Source organism: Acinonyx jubatus, chromosome D3, assembly GCF_027475565.1.
Source record: "Acinonyx jubatus isolate Ajub_Pintada_27869175 chromosome D3, VMU_Ajub_asm_v1.0, whole genome shotgun sequence".
NCBI classification, from domain to species: domain Eukaryota; kingdom Metazoa; phylum Chordata; class Mammalia; order Carnivora; family Felidae; genus Acinonyx; species Acinonyx jubatus.
Genome location: NC_069392.1, coordinates 7,662,549 through 7,680,038, shown reverse-complemented (window position 1 = coordinate 7,680,038; position 17,490 = coordinate 7,662,549). Strand labels below are relative to the sequence as shown.

The window sequence follows — 17,490 nt, the reverse complement described above, 5'->3', positions numbered from 1 at the left end:
CCATAATGTGGGGGGTGTGGAGGAGCGCCCTCTAGTGGTGACAATAGTTAAATTTCATCATCGCTGACCTGGAATGCCACATGCCTGTGATTTGACTGGGCTAATTATGAGCTTCACTCATCACTGTCTCTCCCACATCTATTCATTCAACAGATACTTACTGAGCGCCACCTACGTGCCTAGTGCTATTCTAGATACTGGGGTACACTTGTGAACCCGACAGTAAATGTCCCTGTCCTCCCAGAGCCTAGACCTCTAACCCCACCTCACCTCTGCCTCCACTTCAGGGTCTTTGCACTTGCTATTGTCCCCTGAATACAGGCTCCTGGCTTTTTGCATCGCTGGCTCAGGTCTCATTTCAAATGTGACCAAGTCAGAAAAGTGTAAATTTATTAATTTATTGCCTGTTGTCCCCACTAAAATATGATTCCAGTAAGGTTACCATTTTCCTGGAATCCCTCAGTCTCGCACTTACTAGGCGCTCAGTAAACAGTTTCTGAATGGGTTTGAGCATTCATTCATTCAAAAAATATTTACCGGGTGCCAGCCAACCTACTACACATCAGACGCTGGTGACCCGTCAAGTGAACGGATTGAACAAAACAGACCAAAACTCCCCGACCACAGCATTCTTAAATAAAAATTGCAACCCGGGCACTACTCATCCCCTTTACCCTGCCTTTTTTTTTTTTTTTTTTTTTTTTTTTTTTTCCCGGATACATTTATCACCCTCTAAACTATCATAATTTTACTCCTTGGTGTTTGTGTGTCTTCCCTCTAGAATATAAGCGCCACGAAGGCGGGGGATTTTGTCCATGTTGTTCACCCCTGAGCGACCAAACAAGTTGGCACCTGGTAGGTGCTCAGTAAGTAAAGACCGAATGAACTCTAGACCTCAGCCAGCTTTTTCCTACAGACCTTGAGCCACTTAGTTCCAAGGAGGAACGGGCCTCAGGAGGTGCCGAGAGGTGACCTCAGGTGGCCCGACTCAGGAGTCCGAGCTCTGGGCGAGGGGCCATCGGAGCAGCTGAGACGGGAGGCGCGGGCAGCGAGAGCTCGACACGGCCCTGAGGGCCTGGAGAGCTGCCAGAAAGAGGAGCAAAGGCTTGTAGCCCGCGCCGGAGACGGTGGGCGGTGCCGTCGTAGGGCACGAGTCACATGACTTGCGCCGGTACCTCCCACCTCCTCGTGGGCGGGGTGTCAGGAATGGGCGGGGCCGTGCTAATGAGCCCAAGGGGGCGGCCAATCGCGGCGCGCGCCGAGGGTCCGGACCAAGGATCTTGGACGCCGGCTACCGCGCAGGCTCGCGTCGGGGCCGCCCCGGGCTTTTGCAAGCGGCGCGGCGGGCCTGCGAGTTGGGGCTGCAGCAGCTTCCTCGACCTGCCTCTCGTGCTTGGTGGCCGTCTGGGTCAGGCCCGGCCCGCGCGGGGGGCAGGCGGCGGCTGCCTCAGGCGGAGGCGGAGGTGCGGCGGAGGGTGGGGGCCGCTGCCTTCGCAGGCGCCCGGGCCGGCCAGCGCCTTTGCACGGTGCTCCATGCATCCGGAGCCCGCCCCGCCCCCGAACAACAACAGCCCCGAGCTTCCCCTCAGCGGCGGCAGCACCACCAGCGGCAGCCGCCGGAGCCGCCGCCGCAGCGGGGACGGGGAGACCCCGGGGTCGTCGCCGCCGCCGCCAGCCGCCGTTACCTACCCGGACTGGATCGGCCAGAGTTACTCCGAGGTGATGAGCCTCAACGAGCACTCGATGCAGGCGCTGTCCTGGCGCAAGCTTTACTTGAGCCGTGCCAAGCTCAAAGCCTCTAGCCGGACCTCTGCTCTGCTCTCCGGCTTCGCCATGGTGAGCTCGGGCCGCCCTGCCCTGCCCCCTCTCCTGTCCTGGCCGCTCCCGCCCGCAGCCCCGACGGTGCCCACAGGGAGCAAGCTGGGCGGGCCGGGAGGGCAGGGGATGCGGGAAAGATCTGGGAGAAAGGTGTTGTGAACGCTGGGGGGTGGGAAGTCCAGAGTGCTGGACGTGAGGAAAAGTGGGCGACAAGTGACACCTGGTGTGGGAGATTGGGTGTCATAGAAATTGTCCAGGGTTGGGGGGCTCAGGTGCCTTCAAATGGGCAAGTTTGATGCAGCAAATAGGGAGGAAAGAGCAGTATCTTAGAAGTGGATCTGTAAGAAGACAGTCCCACATATGTTCAGGGGGAAAGGAAGGACGGAAAGGGTGTGATCTCCTTGGGAGCAGGTGTCAAGAGGTGGAGAGGGACCCTCGAGCTGTCTCTCACATGACCTCATACTTGAGGCCAAAAGGTATTGGCCATGTCCTTTTATCACCTACTGGAGGGGATTTCCTGACAACCTTTCTCCCACTGCATTTTCCGAGAGCCTCAGCCTGGGGTTTTGACAACCGCTCTCCACCCTCAGTCTACTCTTCAGAAACTTGCCACTGAGTCACTGGGTGTGGGGGAGGGCGGTGGGACATATTCCCCATGAATGGGCTTTCAGCTGATCTGGGGGGTCAGGCATAGTTTCCTCTTCCCATGCCAGGCTGGGCTGCAGCGAGAAGCCTCTGAGAGCCCGTGTAGGTGAGGCTGCAGGTTGGCCCAAGAAGTGGCCCTGAGGATGCCTTCAGGCCTGGAGTCTCCCAGGGCGGGGTCTACAGAACAATTCCTGATTATCACTGTGTGACATCAACCGGTGTGAGTGGGGTCTCCCCCCCCCCCCCAACAAGGTCCCTAGCCCAGAGCACTCCCGCCTCCCCAGTGAGTGAGCTAAGCTCTTGGCCTTGAGGGAGGGAGTGGCTGCACCCTCGTGTTTTCTTGGGAGTGTGTCTGGTACTCTCCCTGTGTTCCACAAACAAGTGGGCCGACGCAATGGAGCCTGAACTTTTTAGAAGCCCTGAGCAAGCCCAGAGCACACGGGGCCTCAGTGGAAAAGCCAGGTGGTCCGGTGGGGAAGAGCTCTCCCTAGGTCTGCCACTGCCTGGGTGACCTGAGACACATTTCTCTCTGGATCTTGATTTCTGAATCAGTAAATGAAGGCTGCTATTTAGAAGTATCTCTAAGAATTAGGGGTGCCTGGGTGGCTCAGTCGGTTGGGCGTCCGACTTCAGCTCAGGTCATATCTCACAGCTCCGCTCACGAGTCGCAGCCCCTTGTCGCCCTCTGTGCTGACAGCTCAGAGCCTGGAACCTGCTTCAGATTCTATGTCTCCCTCTCTCTGCCCCGCCCCCACTTGTGCTCTGTGTTTATAATGAATAAACATTTTTAAAAATTAAAAAGAAAAAAAAAGAATTAAATCGAGGAAGCCCTTGAGAGGAGATGAGAGAATGTGTGTGTTTGTGTGAGGGAGTGGCACCCTAGTGTTTAGTTTAGGTCATATGATGGAATTCTGTTCTGTCATTCCCAGATCCTTGGAGACAAGTCTGAGCCTTTTGCCTGAAGAATCTTTAAGACTAGCTGACATTTACCAATCACTCACCCTGTACTAGGCATCCTGTAGGTTCCCTAAACTTCCACACTAATTCCTCAACTACCCTTTCAGGTGGTTTTGCCACGGAACTTTCCCAAGGCGATACGGTACTCTACTAGAGCAGGATTTGAACCTGAGTCTGCAGGCTCAGAACTGTCTTGGGCACTTGTGCCTTTTGTGGGTATGTGGAGTTCTGACCAACGTCCAGCCAGGGACATGTTCAACCAGGACTCCTGGGAGATGGGAAATAGAGCAGGAAAGTTTCTTCTAAGCAAAATAAAAACGTTACAGTTTGGGGGCAGGGCGTGACACCATTAGCTTCTCACAGCTGTGCACTGGATTTAAGATGGTGGCATACCTGTTCCCCTTTTTCTTGGGGTCATAAATTCATAACTGCCCAGCCCCCTTCCCACTTCGGGAGAACTGAGGATCTAATGGGTAGCACTTTCCTGCCCTCTGGAGTCCTGTGAAGCCTGGAGAAGCTAGCCTCTCAATCAGATGGCACCTTCCTCTTCCTCCTGCTAAGAATATGGTGCAGGAAGTCAGGAAGCAGGGCAGCCAGTGGCATTGGGTGGGCCTTGGCTCATCCAGAGTATATCTTGGGGACCTGTATTTCCCTGGTCAGGGGGTGCCTGGCTGGCTCAGTTGGAAGAGCATGCCACTCTTGATCTCGGGGTTGTGAGTTCGAGCCCCATGTTAAGTGTAAAGATTACTTTAAAAAAAAAAAAACTACAAAAGAAAAATCTTTATATTTTCCCTGGTCAGGGTGGAGAAGGCTTCCTGGCTCCACAGATGAACTCCCCAAAGTTCTTCTGACAGGGAGGGGTGAGCCCCATCACAGCCTGTGTTCTGGGACAGTGGTTACAAGGGGGCAACTGTTGTGAGTCTGTAAATCTATGGGAGAAATGGAGTTGGCCTGGACAGACAGATCGAAGAGGCAGGCAGGTCTACCTTGCTCCACTCCCCACTACAGACACCCAGCCTTGTGAGTGAGCCTCTGAGAGGAAGGGGTGCCACACAGCCCGGCACCATGGAAACAGTGGCAAGTTTCCTGGACTACTCTCCCTTGGCCCGTGAGTCAGCACAACCAACTTCCTGCCCCCAGAGGGCTTACTTCCTAGAGACATGGAAAACCAGAGGCACTGATGTGACCTCCGATCTCCAAAGGTAGGAGAGTTGGCAAGGCTACCAGGCTCACCTGCTCAGCAGGTGAGATTGAGGGAGGGTCTCTGAAGAGCCCAGAGGGGATTGAGAGACTCCCCCCTTGTGGGCCGAAGGGCCTGGCCAGGTGCCCTGATGTGCTGGGGAGATAGGCTGCAGGATCTCAGGTAAGCGGCTTATATTCTTTGAAGCCGGTTTCCTCATGTGGACAAAACGGGTACCTATCCTGCTCTCGTCTTGCATGAGGATTCGTTATGAGTCCTGACTGAGCCCACCAGAGGTTGAGGAACTGTCAGAATCTGATTGTACATACCGTAGCTGGACCCTCTCTCGTCTGCAAACAAGAATCCTACTCCTGACAGCGTTTCTAGAAACAACATGCCTTTGCTAGGCTCAGCATCCGGACTCCCTAAACCAGGGGCCCTGGATACATAGCACATGATCAGCATCCTGCAGGAGCTCCTGGAGATGACGGTATGACTCAAGTCACCTGTGCCTCAGTTTATCTAAGTGAGAGGCAGCCCCCTCGGCCTGACCCCGTGCCTTGCGGGACCATGGCAAGCACACTGGCAATCTTGGTTTGCTGCGGAGGGCAGGCTGTAACGTTAGCCTAAGCAGAAGATAATTGGGAAGGTCAGCTTGCTGCCGTAAACAAAATGCTTTCCACAACCTGGGATCAATTATTTTTGGATTATCTGCCTCCTCAAGTTCTCTGCCCGCCAGCACCCTTTTGTTCCCGGGTCCCAGAACGGGTTCAGAAGTTGCTTGGAATGTCTGTGAAAATGAGTTGGAAGGAAGGGCTGAAATCATAAGACGTTGAGCCTCTGGGATACGTTGTTCAGAGTTCAGGGGGGCATGGAGACGAGTAAGAAATAACTGTTACTACTCATAGTGCTAATTACTAAATAGTAATCATTGCTTTTGTTGATTGGGCTCTTGCAGTAGGCCAGGCGTTGTGCTAAGTGTTTTATTTGCACCATCTCTTGCGATCTTCACACGATCTGTGGAGGGCAGGCGAGGGCAGGTGCTTTGTCCAAGGTGGATAATTTGGCTGGGATTGCTTGGCTGGTGAGCTGCAGAGCCCTGTGACCCTGGGGTGGCCCCATCGCTAGGGGGAAACACCGGGAGTGGTAGGAGGACAGAGCTCGAGGCCCGAATACGGCAGAGCAAAGAAAGAACAAGGACTCTGGAGCCAGACCACTTGGGTTTAAATCCCGGCTTTACCGCTTACAACTGTGAGGTCCTGGGGAAGTCACTTAATGTCTCGGGGCCTTCGCTTCCTTACCTGTGAAATGAGGATAATGGCAGAACCTGCCTCACAGAGTTGGTGTGAGGGTTCATTGCCTTAGTACTTGCAAAGCACTTGGAACATACCTGGCCCAGGTTTTCAGGAATCTCGCTCACCCTTGTTCCCATGGGACTACTTCGGTAAGGATTAACTGATTTCTTTTTCTTTTTTTTTTTTAAGTTATCTCTATACCCAACGTGGGGCTTGAACTTACAACCCCACCATCAAGAGTTGAACGCTCTACCCACTGAGCCAGCCAGCCAGGCGCCCCAGGGGTGAACTGATTCCAAAGAGTGTGATTGCAGAGGTGATAGAGTCAGAGCTCGGGAAGAACCCTCCTATCAGAGGAAGTGTTGGGAGCAAAGTTACAAAATGGGAAATTTAGGGTCTCAGGGAAAGGTGGCGGGGCAGGTGTGGCTGGAGTTGAGGGTGTGTAGGGAGTAGTTGAGAAAGGTGAATCTAGTCAGGTAAGGTGTTGCTTGGCTTTGACTGGCTGTTTCGGAAATCTGAATTCTTGTGTAGGCAGTGGGAGGCATTAAGGTTTTGGAGGAGAGGAGTTGTGTGATGAATTCTAGAATAATCTTGATGATGTTACTACTGTTTACTAACCACTAGATATGAATGACCCTGGACCCTTTTCTTTCATTCTTATTTTATCCTCAGATCAACTCTTTTTTTTTTTTTTAAGTTTATTTATTTTTGAAAGAGAGAGAGAGAAAGAGCTCGAGTGGGGGAGGGGCAGAGAGAGAATCTCTAGCTATCAGTGCTGGGCTCAAACTCCCTAGCCATGAACCATGAGATCATGACCAGAACCAAAATCAAGAGTCAGACACTTAACCCAACTGAGCCACCCAGGCCCCCCTCCTCAGACCAACTCTAAAAGATATTTACTATAGATAGAAAAACTAAGGCTCTTAGAAACATAGAAGTTAAGATACCCAGCTAGTAAAATTCATGGACTGGTGGGTCTGACTTGGAGCCATTTCTACTTAACTGCCCTCTGGCTGCTGTAGCTGGTTGATAGCTGGGCCTTTGAATCCTTCCAGATGTGGGGTTCTGCACTCCAGGCTGTTTATAAATGGAAATTTGTCTAATGCCCCACGGGGAGGGTGCTCCCTGCCTGCAGAGAAGCCTTTTGTAAAACTTCACAAGTGTCTGTCCTGCATTTCTGGAATTTTCAGCTGGGATTTGTATTGAGTTCTGCCAGTTGTTGGGTCCAGGTCTGGTGAAGGAGAGAACTCTAGGGTTTCTTAAGATGGCATGATAGTAATCAATGTTTGGGGCTGGGTGGGGTCCCTTGGAGAACTAAAGCTGAGAAAGTTTAAGTAAAAGCCAGCAGGTTTCTCTCTAATGGGACTTCTGGGTAGCTTTTTTTTTTTTTTTTAATGTTTATTTATTTTTGAGAGACAGAGAGAGACAGAGTGCAAGTGAGGGAGGGGCAGAGAGAGAGGGAGACACAGAATCCGAAGCAGGCTACAGGCTCTGAGCTGTCAGCACAGAGCCTGACACGGGGCTTGAACTGCGAGATCACGAACTGAGCCGAAGTTGGACGCTTAACCAACTGAGCCACCCAGGTGTCCCTGATTTATTTCTTCAACAGTGTTTTACCATGGCCCCTAGAGGGAAGAAGAACAGTGCTGGATCCTGGGGAAACAGGAAATAAGAGTATAGTGGAGGAAGCAAGTCATATAGTTACGTCTTTAGGACATGTTCGATAAGTGTAGTAGCAGGAGAGTGTGGATTGAAGGACATTTACCACAATCTGAAAATACTTATTTTGCCTAAATATTCAGTGCCTGCCGTGCTCGCTGGGGCAGAGATTTTGCTGTCCTAGTTCCTGCACTTTCTCGGAGCCACAAGGTCCTCCAGGCACATAGTAAGCTCTCAATACATATTTCCCATAAGTAGGTGAATGGTCTCATCCTCACCTGAGAGGCCACAGAACAGGGGTGACTTGGAAGGTAAAACCAAGGAATTGGCATTAGCTAGATCAAGAGAAAGCCCAGGGGTGCCTAGGTGGCTCAGTTGGTTGAGCTTCTGACTTTGGCTCGGGTTATGATCTCAGGGTTCATGAGTTCAAGCCCTCCATCAGGCTCTGGGCTGACAGCTCAGAGCCTGGAGCCTGCTTTGGATTCTGTGTCTCTCTCTCCCTCTGCCCCTCCCCCCAAATAAATATATATTTTTTTAATTTAAAAAAGAAAGAAAGAAAGAGCCTAGGCCTGTCCTTCCCCCAACCAGCAAGTTCAACAAATTTAGCTTATGACCTATATTTAGTGAATCACCACCAGGTTTTTGTTTTTTGTTTTGTTGTTGTTGTTGTTGTTGTTTTCAAATGAAATAAGAATGGAATGAAATAGCATGCATTGGGTGTTGTAAGAATAGGCTATATTACCTTCCTTTAAGAAGAAGTATTGTAGGGCACCTGGGTGGCTCAGTCGGTTGAGCGTCCGACTTCGGTTCAGGTCATGATCTCACAGTTCGTGGGTTCGAGCCCCACATCGGGCTCTGTGCTGACAGCTCAGAGCCTGGAGCCTGCTTCAGATTCTGTGTCTCCCTTCCCCGCTCATGTTCTGTCTCTCTCTGTCTCTCAAAGATGAATAAACGTTAAAAAAAAAAATTAAAAAAAAAAAAAAAGAAGTATTGTTTGGGGAAACTTTTGTTTCTGTTACAAATGTGTTTCTCTTTATGGAAACATTTGGAGTACTGGACTGAAGTGGTCAAAAGAGTTTATAAACCACTAGACAAGGCCTCAATCTTTCTTAATAAATGGTTTGCATTTGAGGTAGTGCGGCAGGCTCAGACAACTCTGGATGACCTGGGTGGCTATGCTTGGTGGCCCTCCTGTTCCAGGCCCAGCCACCCACCCTCCTTAAGGAGTGAACAGTGAAGCTTCGGCTTAGAAAAGGACAGTTGGCTCTCCCAACTGTGGGTGCTGGGGTCGCGCCAGGCATGGGAGGACTGTCTCAGAAGGGCCTGGACTTCGAGTCACCAGGTGGCAGGGGTCTCCATGGAGCCCAGCAGGGACGAGGAATGATGGTTGGCATTCGGGCGTAGCGGGCACATGCCTGGCAAAGCCAGCCAGGCCCCACCCTTTGTAGAGTCCTATGGTCATCTTCTTGTCTCACAACTTGAAAATTGGCATCCCAGTGTTCACCATGCGGGATCCACGGACCAGTGTGAGGTGGGGCTGGCAGTCTCTCGTCCTTACTATCCCTTTAGGCCCCATGTGGCCAGGTTCAAGCAGGCCCTTGGCTGGCTGGGAGCTGTTTATTTTGGGTTAACAGGCCCAGCACTCTGGCTATATTTACCTTGTGAAGTTGCTTGCAATCTGATCTGATCTGATCTCTCTGGGACTAAGCTGGGGCCCTGGGAGTCGCCTGCCAGATTCTGCGAGGCCCCCTTGACTTTACTCTTGCTATCTGTGGGGAGATTTCCCAAGCGGGAAGCGTTCTGGAAAAAACAGTGGCTTGTATTCCTGTGAATGGTTTTCATCAGGATCCAAGACGCGTGCCATCCGTTCCTTCTCAGTCCACATTATTCTTTCTGCAGCCCCATGGCACTGAACTCTGCCCCTAGTGTGGGAATAGTACATACAGCCAGCCTGCATGGTCAAAGCCCCAGGAATTGTAGGGGCTGGTGAGGGTAATGGGGTTTCTTCCAGAGCTTGGGAGCAGGGCTTTTCCTCTTCCTCAAAGTGCCCAGCGTTTCAGGCTTTGCTGCCAGCCTCTCCCCAGCTCAAGACCTCTGGGAGAGCTGGCCAGTTCTGGTGTCCCTAGGTCAGGTCCGTTCCAACAGCTGTGATTTCTGGTCCTGGATCCTGTGAGTATGACAAATGGTGTGGAAAGCGTGGTCTCTGTCCTGCTGAGGTAGCCATCTGGCACCGTGTGGTTTGGGGCAGACTTTCCCCTTATGCCCCAGGTTTGGAACTTGGGCAGATGAGGCCCAGAGTGGGGATCTGACCCTCTCATCCACCCCAGGGGGTAGAACCTTGGCTCATGGGATCAGTTCTCTCATGGGATCAGCTGAGGGTGTCCAGGGGCTATTTCTTTCTCTCTCTCCCTCTCTCTCTCTCTCTCTCTCTTTGTTAAAGTTTATTTAGGCAATCTCAACACCCAACATGAGGCTCGAACTCATGACCCCAAGATCAAGAGCCGCATACTCTACCCACGGAGCCAACCGGGCACCCCTGGGCTATTTCTCTTCTGCTTCAAGCCCCATGTTTTTCTTTTTAACTAAAATTTATTGTGCACCTCCTGTAGCCTGGCCCTGTGGTAAATGCTTACATGTCAAGACCTTATTTAGTCTCCTCAGCAACTGTCTTAGTCCATCTGGGCCGCTGTACCAGAATAACAAACTGGGTGGCTTATAAACAGCAGACATTTATTTCCTCACAGTTCTGGAGACTGGACATCCAAGATCAAGGTGTCAGCAGATTCGGAATCTGTGGAGGGGCTGGCTTCCTGATTCAAAGCTGCTGTCTACTCACTCTGCCCTCCCATGGCTGGAGTGGCAAGGGGCTCTCTGGGCTCTCTCACTCTTTTTGTTCTTTTTCTTTTAGAGAGTGTGATCGGGGGAGAACGACAGAGAGAGAGAGAGAGGGAATCCTAAGCAGGTTCCATGCATAAACACATACACCCCCCCCCTTTTTTTTTTAATTTATATATTTATTTTGAGAGAGAGAGCACAAGCAGGGAGGGGCAGAGAGAGAGGGAGAGAGAATCCCAGGCAGGCTCCGCAGGGCTCCATCTCAGCAACAGTGAGATCATGACCTGACCCGAAATCAAGAGTGGATGCTTAACCCACTGAGCCACCCAGGTGCCCCTGGGCTCTCTTTTGTAGGGACACTAACCTGTTGCGAGGGCTCCACCCTCCTGACCTAATCATCTCCCAAAGGCCCCACCTCCTACTACTATTACACTGGGGATTAGGGTTTCAAGGTGAGAATTTAGAGGGAACAGAAGCATTCAGTCTGTAGGGGCACCCAGATGAGAAAGAGCTTCTATTATCCACTTTGCACATGGGCTTTAAAGCCACATGGATCTGAGTTCAGAGCTCCCACTTAGAAGCAGTCTGACCTCGCCTCTCTGAGCCCATTTTTCCTCATTTGTAAAAGAATAATGATGTTGCTCATAATCGTTGATACTTTGTTAAGCTTACTGTATGCCAGCTCCTGTTCCAAGGGCTTTATATTCATTAGCTCATTAAATGGTCATAACAACCATAAGAAGTGGGCCCCTGTTTTATTGATGTGACACAGAGAGGTTGAAATACTTATCCAAGGTCACCAGCTTTGTACGTGGAGAAGCCAATTCATCCTTAATGGCTACATAGAAGGGGAGACACCAGGTAAGGGAACAGATTAGTTACCTGTATATGTCCCCCTGGAATATACCCCAGCATTCAGTTCAGCCTGATGTACCTCATGGGTCTGGATATTTCCAGTGAGTGAATAAATAGCCAGTGGACCTGAGGCAGCCAAGCAGCCAGCGGGCTCTCCTGCTTGTCCCTTCTCCAGTTTCAGGTTCCGGGGCAACAGGCCAAAAACAGGAAGAGGAAGTGCTGGGGGTGGGGAGGTGGTGGCAGAAGGCATGCATTGCTGGAGGGTGTCCCCCTCCGTTTCCAGCGTGGGCAGGCTTGGTGGCTGAGAACAGGGGTCCCTGGGATGTGTCCCTTAACTGTGTCCCTTAACTCACTGTGCCCTGATGGCCTGCCCTCACCCGTGTGTACTAAGAATTCTCAGGATTGGCATTAGGCCACCAGTGATCTTAAAAAACAGTTGAAATCCTGATGGCACTGCCCCAGATTTATATGAGTTTGAAACATTTTGTAAACTCCTGGGCTGAACAGTTCATACAGTCATCAACTGGGGCAAGTCTGTGAATCTCGTTGAAATTGTCTGAAAAGCCCTGTGAATATATATGCCTGGATGTTCGAAGGAGGATATCCATTATTTTCATCAGATTCTCAAGGTGTCAGACCCCAAATTAGCTTTAGCCTGTGACCTTAATCTCGCCATGTTCCCTCCTTTTACAGACAAGAGGGGAAGGTTTTGACCAAGGTCAAATAAGGAAGGTGGTTCTGGAGCCAGACTCAGGCCCCTCACTTTGGCCTTGGTGTTCTTTCAGCCCAGGTATACCCTTCCAGTGGAGAGTAGAAACCCCAGACAATTCCATATAGAGATAGTGGGTTTGGGGATGAAGGTTTCTAAACTGAAAAAATGATAATAAAGCTCACTTTTATTGAGTGTTTACTTTCTGCCAGGCACTAAGTATTTTACATGGGATTAACTCGGTCCTCACAACAATGCTCTGAGTCATGTACTATTATTCCCATTTTACAGATAAGGAAACTGAGGCCCAGAAAGTTGAAGGAGCTTGCTAGAATCACAGCTGAAAAAAGGGCAGAGGAGTCAGGGTTCAAAGCCAGGCAGCCTGGCTCTAGAGCCCGTGATCCTGACCAATGCCCCACACTGCCTTTCCTGGTCAAAGGAAGGGTAGAGAGAGAGATGAGAAATGAAAGCAAGCAGGGCCAGGCAAACAGGCAGGAGAGCTAGTGGGGAAAGAAAGAGCCCCACCCCCCGCCTCCGGGGTAAGGAGGGGTCAGGGTCACCTGGTATGGGGCTAGTGGATACATTTCAGCATTGGACCTCCCCTCTCTGAGCCTGGTACCCACATAGCAAACATTTTATGAAAGGCCACTCACTATCCTTAATGGTATTGCCATTGGCGTTTGCTGCCCCAGTCCCTCCAGCCTGGCAGGCAGACCCTGGCAGTGTGCCCACTGCTCGCTGTTCCTGGTCCAGATCTGATGAGCTGGCATCTTCACATGGGGGTGATTTGCAAGGCCCAAGTGAGAAGCAGCAGGTGGCAGGCCCAGAACGTGCCCCTGGTGACCCTGGGTCCACAGGTCTCCAGGAACTGGGGAGCAGCTAGTGCGTCAGCCGTGGGGCCCAGAGCTGGGGCGAGGGCAGGAGATGGCCCCAGGGCTTGCCAATCACACTGCAACAGAGCCTGGCTCAGTCTCTTTGAGGAAGCTTCACGTTCCTCGTTGGTTGGTGCACTGTGTCCTTAGAAAGGGCTGGGCCTGGCCTGGGAGGGCCTTCATCTCTCTACCCCACCCCTCTCCTTCTCCCTGGAGCGGGGAGTAAAGGAGAGGCCTGTGCTTGGGAACATATGTTAGGCCAACAGAGAGGGCCGCTGGTGGTTTGGTGGTTGTGCTCTTTTTTTTTTTTTTTTTTTTTTAAATGCAAACTGTATCATAGTAGAATATACATCAAACATACCATCTTTTTTTTTTAAGTTTGTTTATTTTTTGAGAAGCAGAGCATGAGCGGGGGAGGGGCAGAGAGCTCTGGAATCACAGAATCCAAAGCGCTCTGCGCTGACAGCAGAGAGCCAGATGCAGGGCTCGAACTCACAAACCACGAGATCATGACCTGACCCAAAGTCAGACGCTTAACTGAGCCACCCAGGCAGGCGCCCCTCAAACTTACCATCTTAACCGTTTGTGGTTTGGCTTTTAATACCTGGCTGGTTGGTAGGAGCAGTGGATGCTATTTGGGAGATGTTTACCATGTACCAGGGACTCTGATTTCATTTTTTTTTTTTTAATTTTTTTTTAATGTTTATTTATTTTTGAGAGAGAGAGCATGAGCAGGGGAGGAGCAGAGAGAGAGGGAGACACAAAATCTGAAACAGGCTCCAGGCTTTGAGCTGTCAGCGCAGAGCCCGACGCAGGGCTTGAACTCACAAACCGTGAGATCATGACCTGAGCCAAAGCCAGATGCTCAACCGACTGAGCCACCCAGGCACCCCTCTGACTTCATTGTTAAAATAATCCTGTGAACTACTGTGATATCTCTGTTTCACAAATAAAGAAGTTGAGGCTCAGTGGCTTTCCCAAGGACATGTGGCCCGCGAATAGCAGAACTGAGATTCACATCCAGGCAGCCTGGGCTCCAAACCTGCTATCTTCACTAGTACTTTCTCAACCCTAAGTGAGGGGGTGCTCTTACCCCCGTTATATAGATCAGGAAACCGAGGCTTGGAGAGGCCAGGTTGATTTGCCCAGGGTCCGAGAGCTTGATGGGAGGGGAGCCAGGATTTGAGTGTGGTTCTGTGGGCCATGACAATCCTGGCACTCAGCCTGCCTCTCCCCTGCCCCTAGGTGGCGATGGTGGAGGTACAGCTAGATGCCGACCATGATTACCCTCCCGGGCTGCTCATCGCCTTTAGTGCATGCACCACGGTGCTGGTGGCCGTGCACCTGTTTGCACTTATGATCAGCACCTGCATCCTGCCCAACATCGAGGCGGTGAGCAACGTGCATAACCTCAACTCGGTCAAGGAGTCACCCCATGAGCGCATGCACCGCCACATCGAGCTGGCCTGGGCCTTTTCCACGGTCATCGGCACGCTGCTCTTCCTGGCTGAAGTGGTGCTGCTCTGCTGGGTCAAGTTCTTGCCTCTCAAGAAGCAGCCCGGGCAGCTGCGGCCCACCAGCAAGCCCCCGGCCAGCGATGCAGTCGCCAACGTCAGCAGCACTGGTGGCATCACTCCGGGCCAAGCCGCTGCCATCGCCTCCACCACCATCATGGTCCCTTTTGGCCTGGTCTTCATCGTCTTTGCCGTCCACTTCTACCGCTCATTGGTCAGCCATAAGACGGACCGACAGTTCCAGGAGCTCAACGAGCTGGCCGAGTTTGCCCGCTTGCAGGACCAGCTGGACCACAGAGGGGATCACCCCCTGACGCCCGGCAGCCACTATGCATAAGCCCTTCTGGGCCTGGGCACCTGAGATCTTTGGCCTTACGCCGCTCCCCACGACCTCGTCCTGCCCCAGCCTTAAGGACAGCCAGCTCCAGGGATTGGGCTTTTTTCAGGGGGGCAGAGAGTGGAGGGAAGAGGCTTCTTCTTCTTTATTATTATTTTTTTTTTAAGAGAAATGACTGCACTTTGAAACTTTCCTCTAAGAGAATAAGCACTTCCTGTTCTTCCAGCTTTGGGTTTACCTCCTGTTAGGAGGCTACCGGTGGGAGCCACAGTGGGGACAAATGCTCCCTTTGTCCCTCCTCCTCCCCTGTGCCAGTGCCACTTGGATGCTTCTTGTTTTTTCTGTCTTGATCCCCCTCCCCATTCAGTGTCGTGTGTGTGTGTGTGTGTGTGTGTGTGTGTGTGTGTGTGTGTGTGTCTGTATACACATAAATATACTCATAAGGGACACCTCTTGTGTCTGTCTTTGTTGGGTCTGGACTGCCTGGTATGAATTCTGGCACCCCAGTCAGGTGAGCCTCTAAGTGAGAAATTTTGTTAACATTTTATTTTGAAAATTTAAAAACCTACAAAAAAGTTGCAAGAATAGCAACTGAAATACATATACAGTCAATTCTTGTCATTCATAGCAGTTGTGTTCTACAAAGTCATCATGAACACTGAATTAGTATTGAACCATTGCTCCTGTGGTTCCTGTGAGGCTCTGGTCACAATATTTTGTCAGCCGTTCAATAGGTTAACCTTGTTTTATGTGTTTCTGGGTTGTTTGTTTGTTTAAAGATTTTTATTTTTAAACAATCTCTACACCCAACATGGGGCTCGAATTCGCAACCCCGAGATCAAGAATTGCGTGCTTCACTGATGGAGCCAGCCAGGCACCCTACTGCCTTCTTTTTAAATAGCAAAATCACCGGGGCACCTGGCTGCCTCCATTGGTGGAGCGTGCAGCTCTTGATCTTGGGGTTGTGAGTTCAAGCCCCACATTGGCACAAAACCTACTTAAAATAAAAGTTAAAAAATTCTTAACAGTTTATTAGTAGCAAAATCGCCAACGAAAAGCACCGAATGTGAACAACGTGGCACTAAATAGACGACATGAAAAGAACACTCGTTTAGGAAAGCTGAAACAAGAAGACAGAACAGTGCCGTTTGACCTCAGCAAGGAGGCAGGTGCCCAGATGCTGAAACTGAATGATGGGGGTGAACTGTGTGTTTCTCCCCTGAGCCATGTGCATTGGTTGCAGATACCACCCTTCATGCTTAGATACTTCCTTCTAAAACCAAGGACATTTCTCCTACATAACCTCAATTCAGTGATCAAATTCAGGAAATTTGATATTGACGCAGTACTGTTTAATAACGACATGTATGTTGACTTCTCCACGTGTCCTCATCACGTCCTTTCTAGCAGTGATTTTACCCGGGTGTTGCATTGAGCTGTCATGTCTCTTTAGTTGCTTTTAAATTTAGAACAGCCTTTTCTTGTCCTTTATGACATCGACATTTTTGGAGTCTGGGCCTGTGGTTTTGTAGAATGCCGCCTCAGCCTGGCTTCCCCGACGTTTTCCCGTTATTACAATCAGGATGTTTTGGCAGGAATGTTTATCTCCATTTTGCAGATGACAAAAGTTGATGCCCAAAGAGGTTACGTGTAATTGGCTAGAATTCGAACCTAGAAAGTCTGGCTCAGAGCCCAGCCTCTCACAAAAATCATATATGTGGATTCTGGCTTTGCTTAAGAACTTGGTAGATCCAGCAGCAGCAGGAGGACTGGTCCCACCTTCTTGCAGAGCATCAGTGAGAAGGAACTGAGTTGCAGCCGCCTTCTTCCCCAGGAGATGTGTTTGCCACAGACCCCACCTCTCCCTCTTGTCTCACACCAGGCCAGCCTTATTTATGTTACTTGCCTGGCTCCCCACCATGGGCCTTTGAGTTTGAGACCTCTGTGGGTCCCAGAAACACAATACAATATGGGATTTTATAAAAACGAAGTCCTCTGAGTGAAGTCAAAGTTCGTTGGGGCAAAGCGTGGCTTCAGGTTCTTGTCCTTCTGTGCAAACAGATGTGATAAGAGCAGTTTTGTGGGCTGAGTGGGGCAGGGGCGCTCCTTTTTCCTATTGCAGCTTCTTGCCTCTCTCCTGCATCTCACGCACCAGGACCTACTCTCCCCTGTCCTTGGACAGCCTTCTGACTGGGACTGAGTAGTGGGGAGCAGGGCCCCCTGTGTAAAGCTCTCCGTTGCTCCCCAGAGAAGACCTGGCCATCTTCCATGCAGCCTCGTCACCTGGCCACCTCTTTGCTTCTGCAAAGACTTGGGAGCTGGCTGCACTAACTTCTGGGCTACGACTCCAGTCTTAGGTCTTCCCTTCCCTCCTCACCTTTCCCCTCCCCTCTTTGTTTTCTTTCTTTCTTTCAGTATTATGTTTAAGTAATCTCCACACCCAATGTGGGGCTGAAACCCACAACCCCGAGGTCAAGACTCACACGCTCCAGCGACTGAGCCAGCCAGGCGCCCCTTAGGTTTATTTTCTTTCCTAAGTCAAAAAATCACCAGATTGGCTTGTAAAATGTAGCTTTCCAAGCTTTTCCCCTAGAGGTTCCAATTCAAGTTGGTCTGTGTAGATCTAGAATCTGTATTTTTAACAAGCACCCCAGGTGCTCCAGGCAACTCAGGAAAACACTGGTAGTTAAAGAACAGTCTTTAATTTCAGTTTTATTTATATTTTGGATACATAATACATTCACAAGTTCCAAATACAACAGTGAAAAGTTGCCCTTCCTCCCTGGTTCCCAGTTCTCTCCAGAGACATCCATT

General features: G+C 50.8%; 2 protein-coding genes across 2 annotated transcripts in view; one reads left to right on the top strand and one right to left on the bottom strand.

Moving 5' to 3' along the window:
* The window catches only part of KDM2B (lysine demethylase 2B), a 151,767-nt gene extending 150,674 nt beyond the window's left edge, over positions 1 to 1,093 (bottom strand). Inside the window, exon 1 of the mRNA XM_027044229.2 lies at positions 919 to 1,093. The gene's annotated coding sequence lies outside the window, so the exon portion shown is untranslated. The remainder of the gene's footprint in view (positions 1 to 918) is intronic.
* A 194-nt stretch (positions 1,094 to 1,287) lies between these two features.
* Positions 1,288 to 16,666, top strand: ORAI1 (ORAI calcium release-activated calcium modulator 1). Its single transcript, XM_015063839.3, has 2 exons — positions 1,288 to 1,836; positions 14,071 to 16,666. The coding sequence occupies exons 1-2, from the start codon at positions 1,534 to 1,536 to the stop codon at positions 14,674 to 14,676; spliced, it is 909 nt and encodes a 302-aa protein (XP_014919325.2). The 5' UTR covers positions 1,288 to 1,533; the 3' UTR covers positions 14,677 to 16,666.
* The last annotated feature ends 824 nt before the right edge of the window (positions 16,667 to 17,490 follow it).

Excerpts from the sequence above, each read along its gene's own strand:
- ORAI1 (XM_015063839.3), top strand. The coding sequence starts at position 1,534 with ATGCATCCGGAGCCCGCCCCGCCCCCGAACAACAACAGCCCCGAGCTT. Across the intron at positions 1,837-14,070 it reads TGCTCTCCGGCTTCGCCATG|GTGGCGATGGTGGAGGTACA; the intron begins GTGAGCTCGGGC and ends CCCTGCCCCTAG.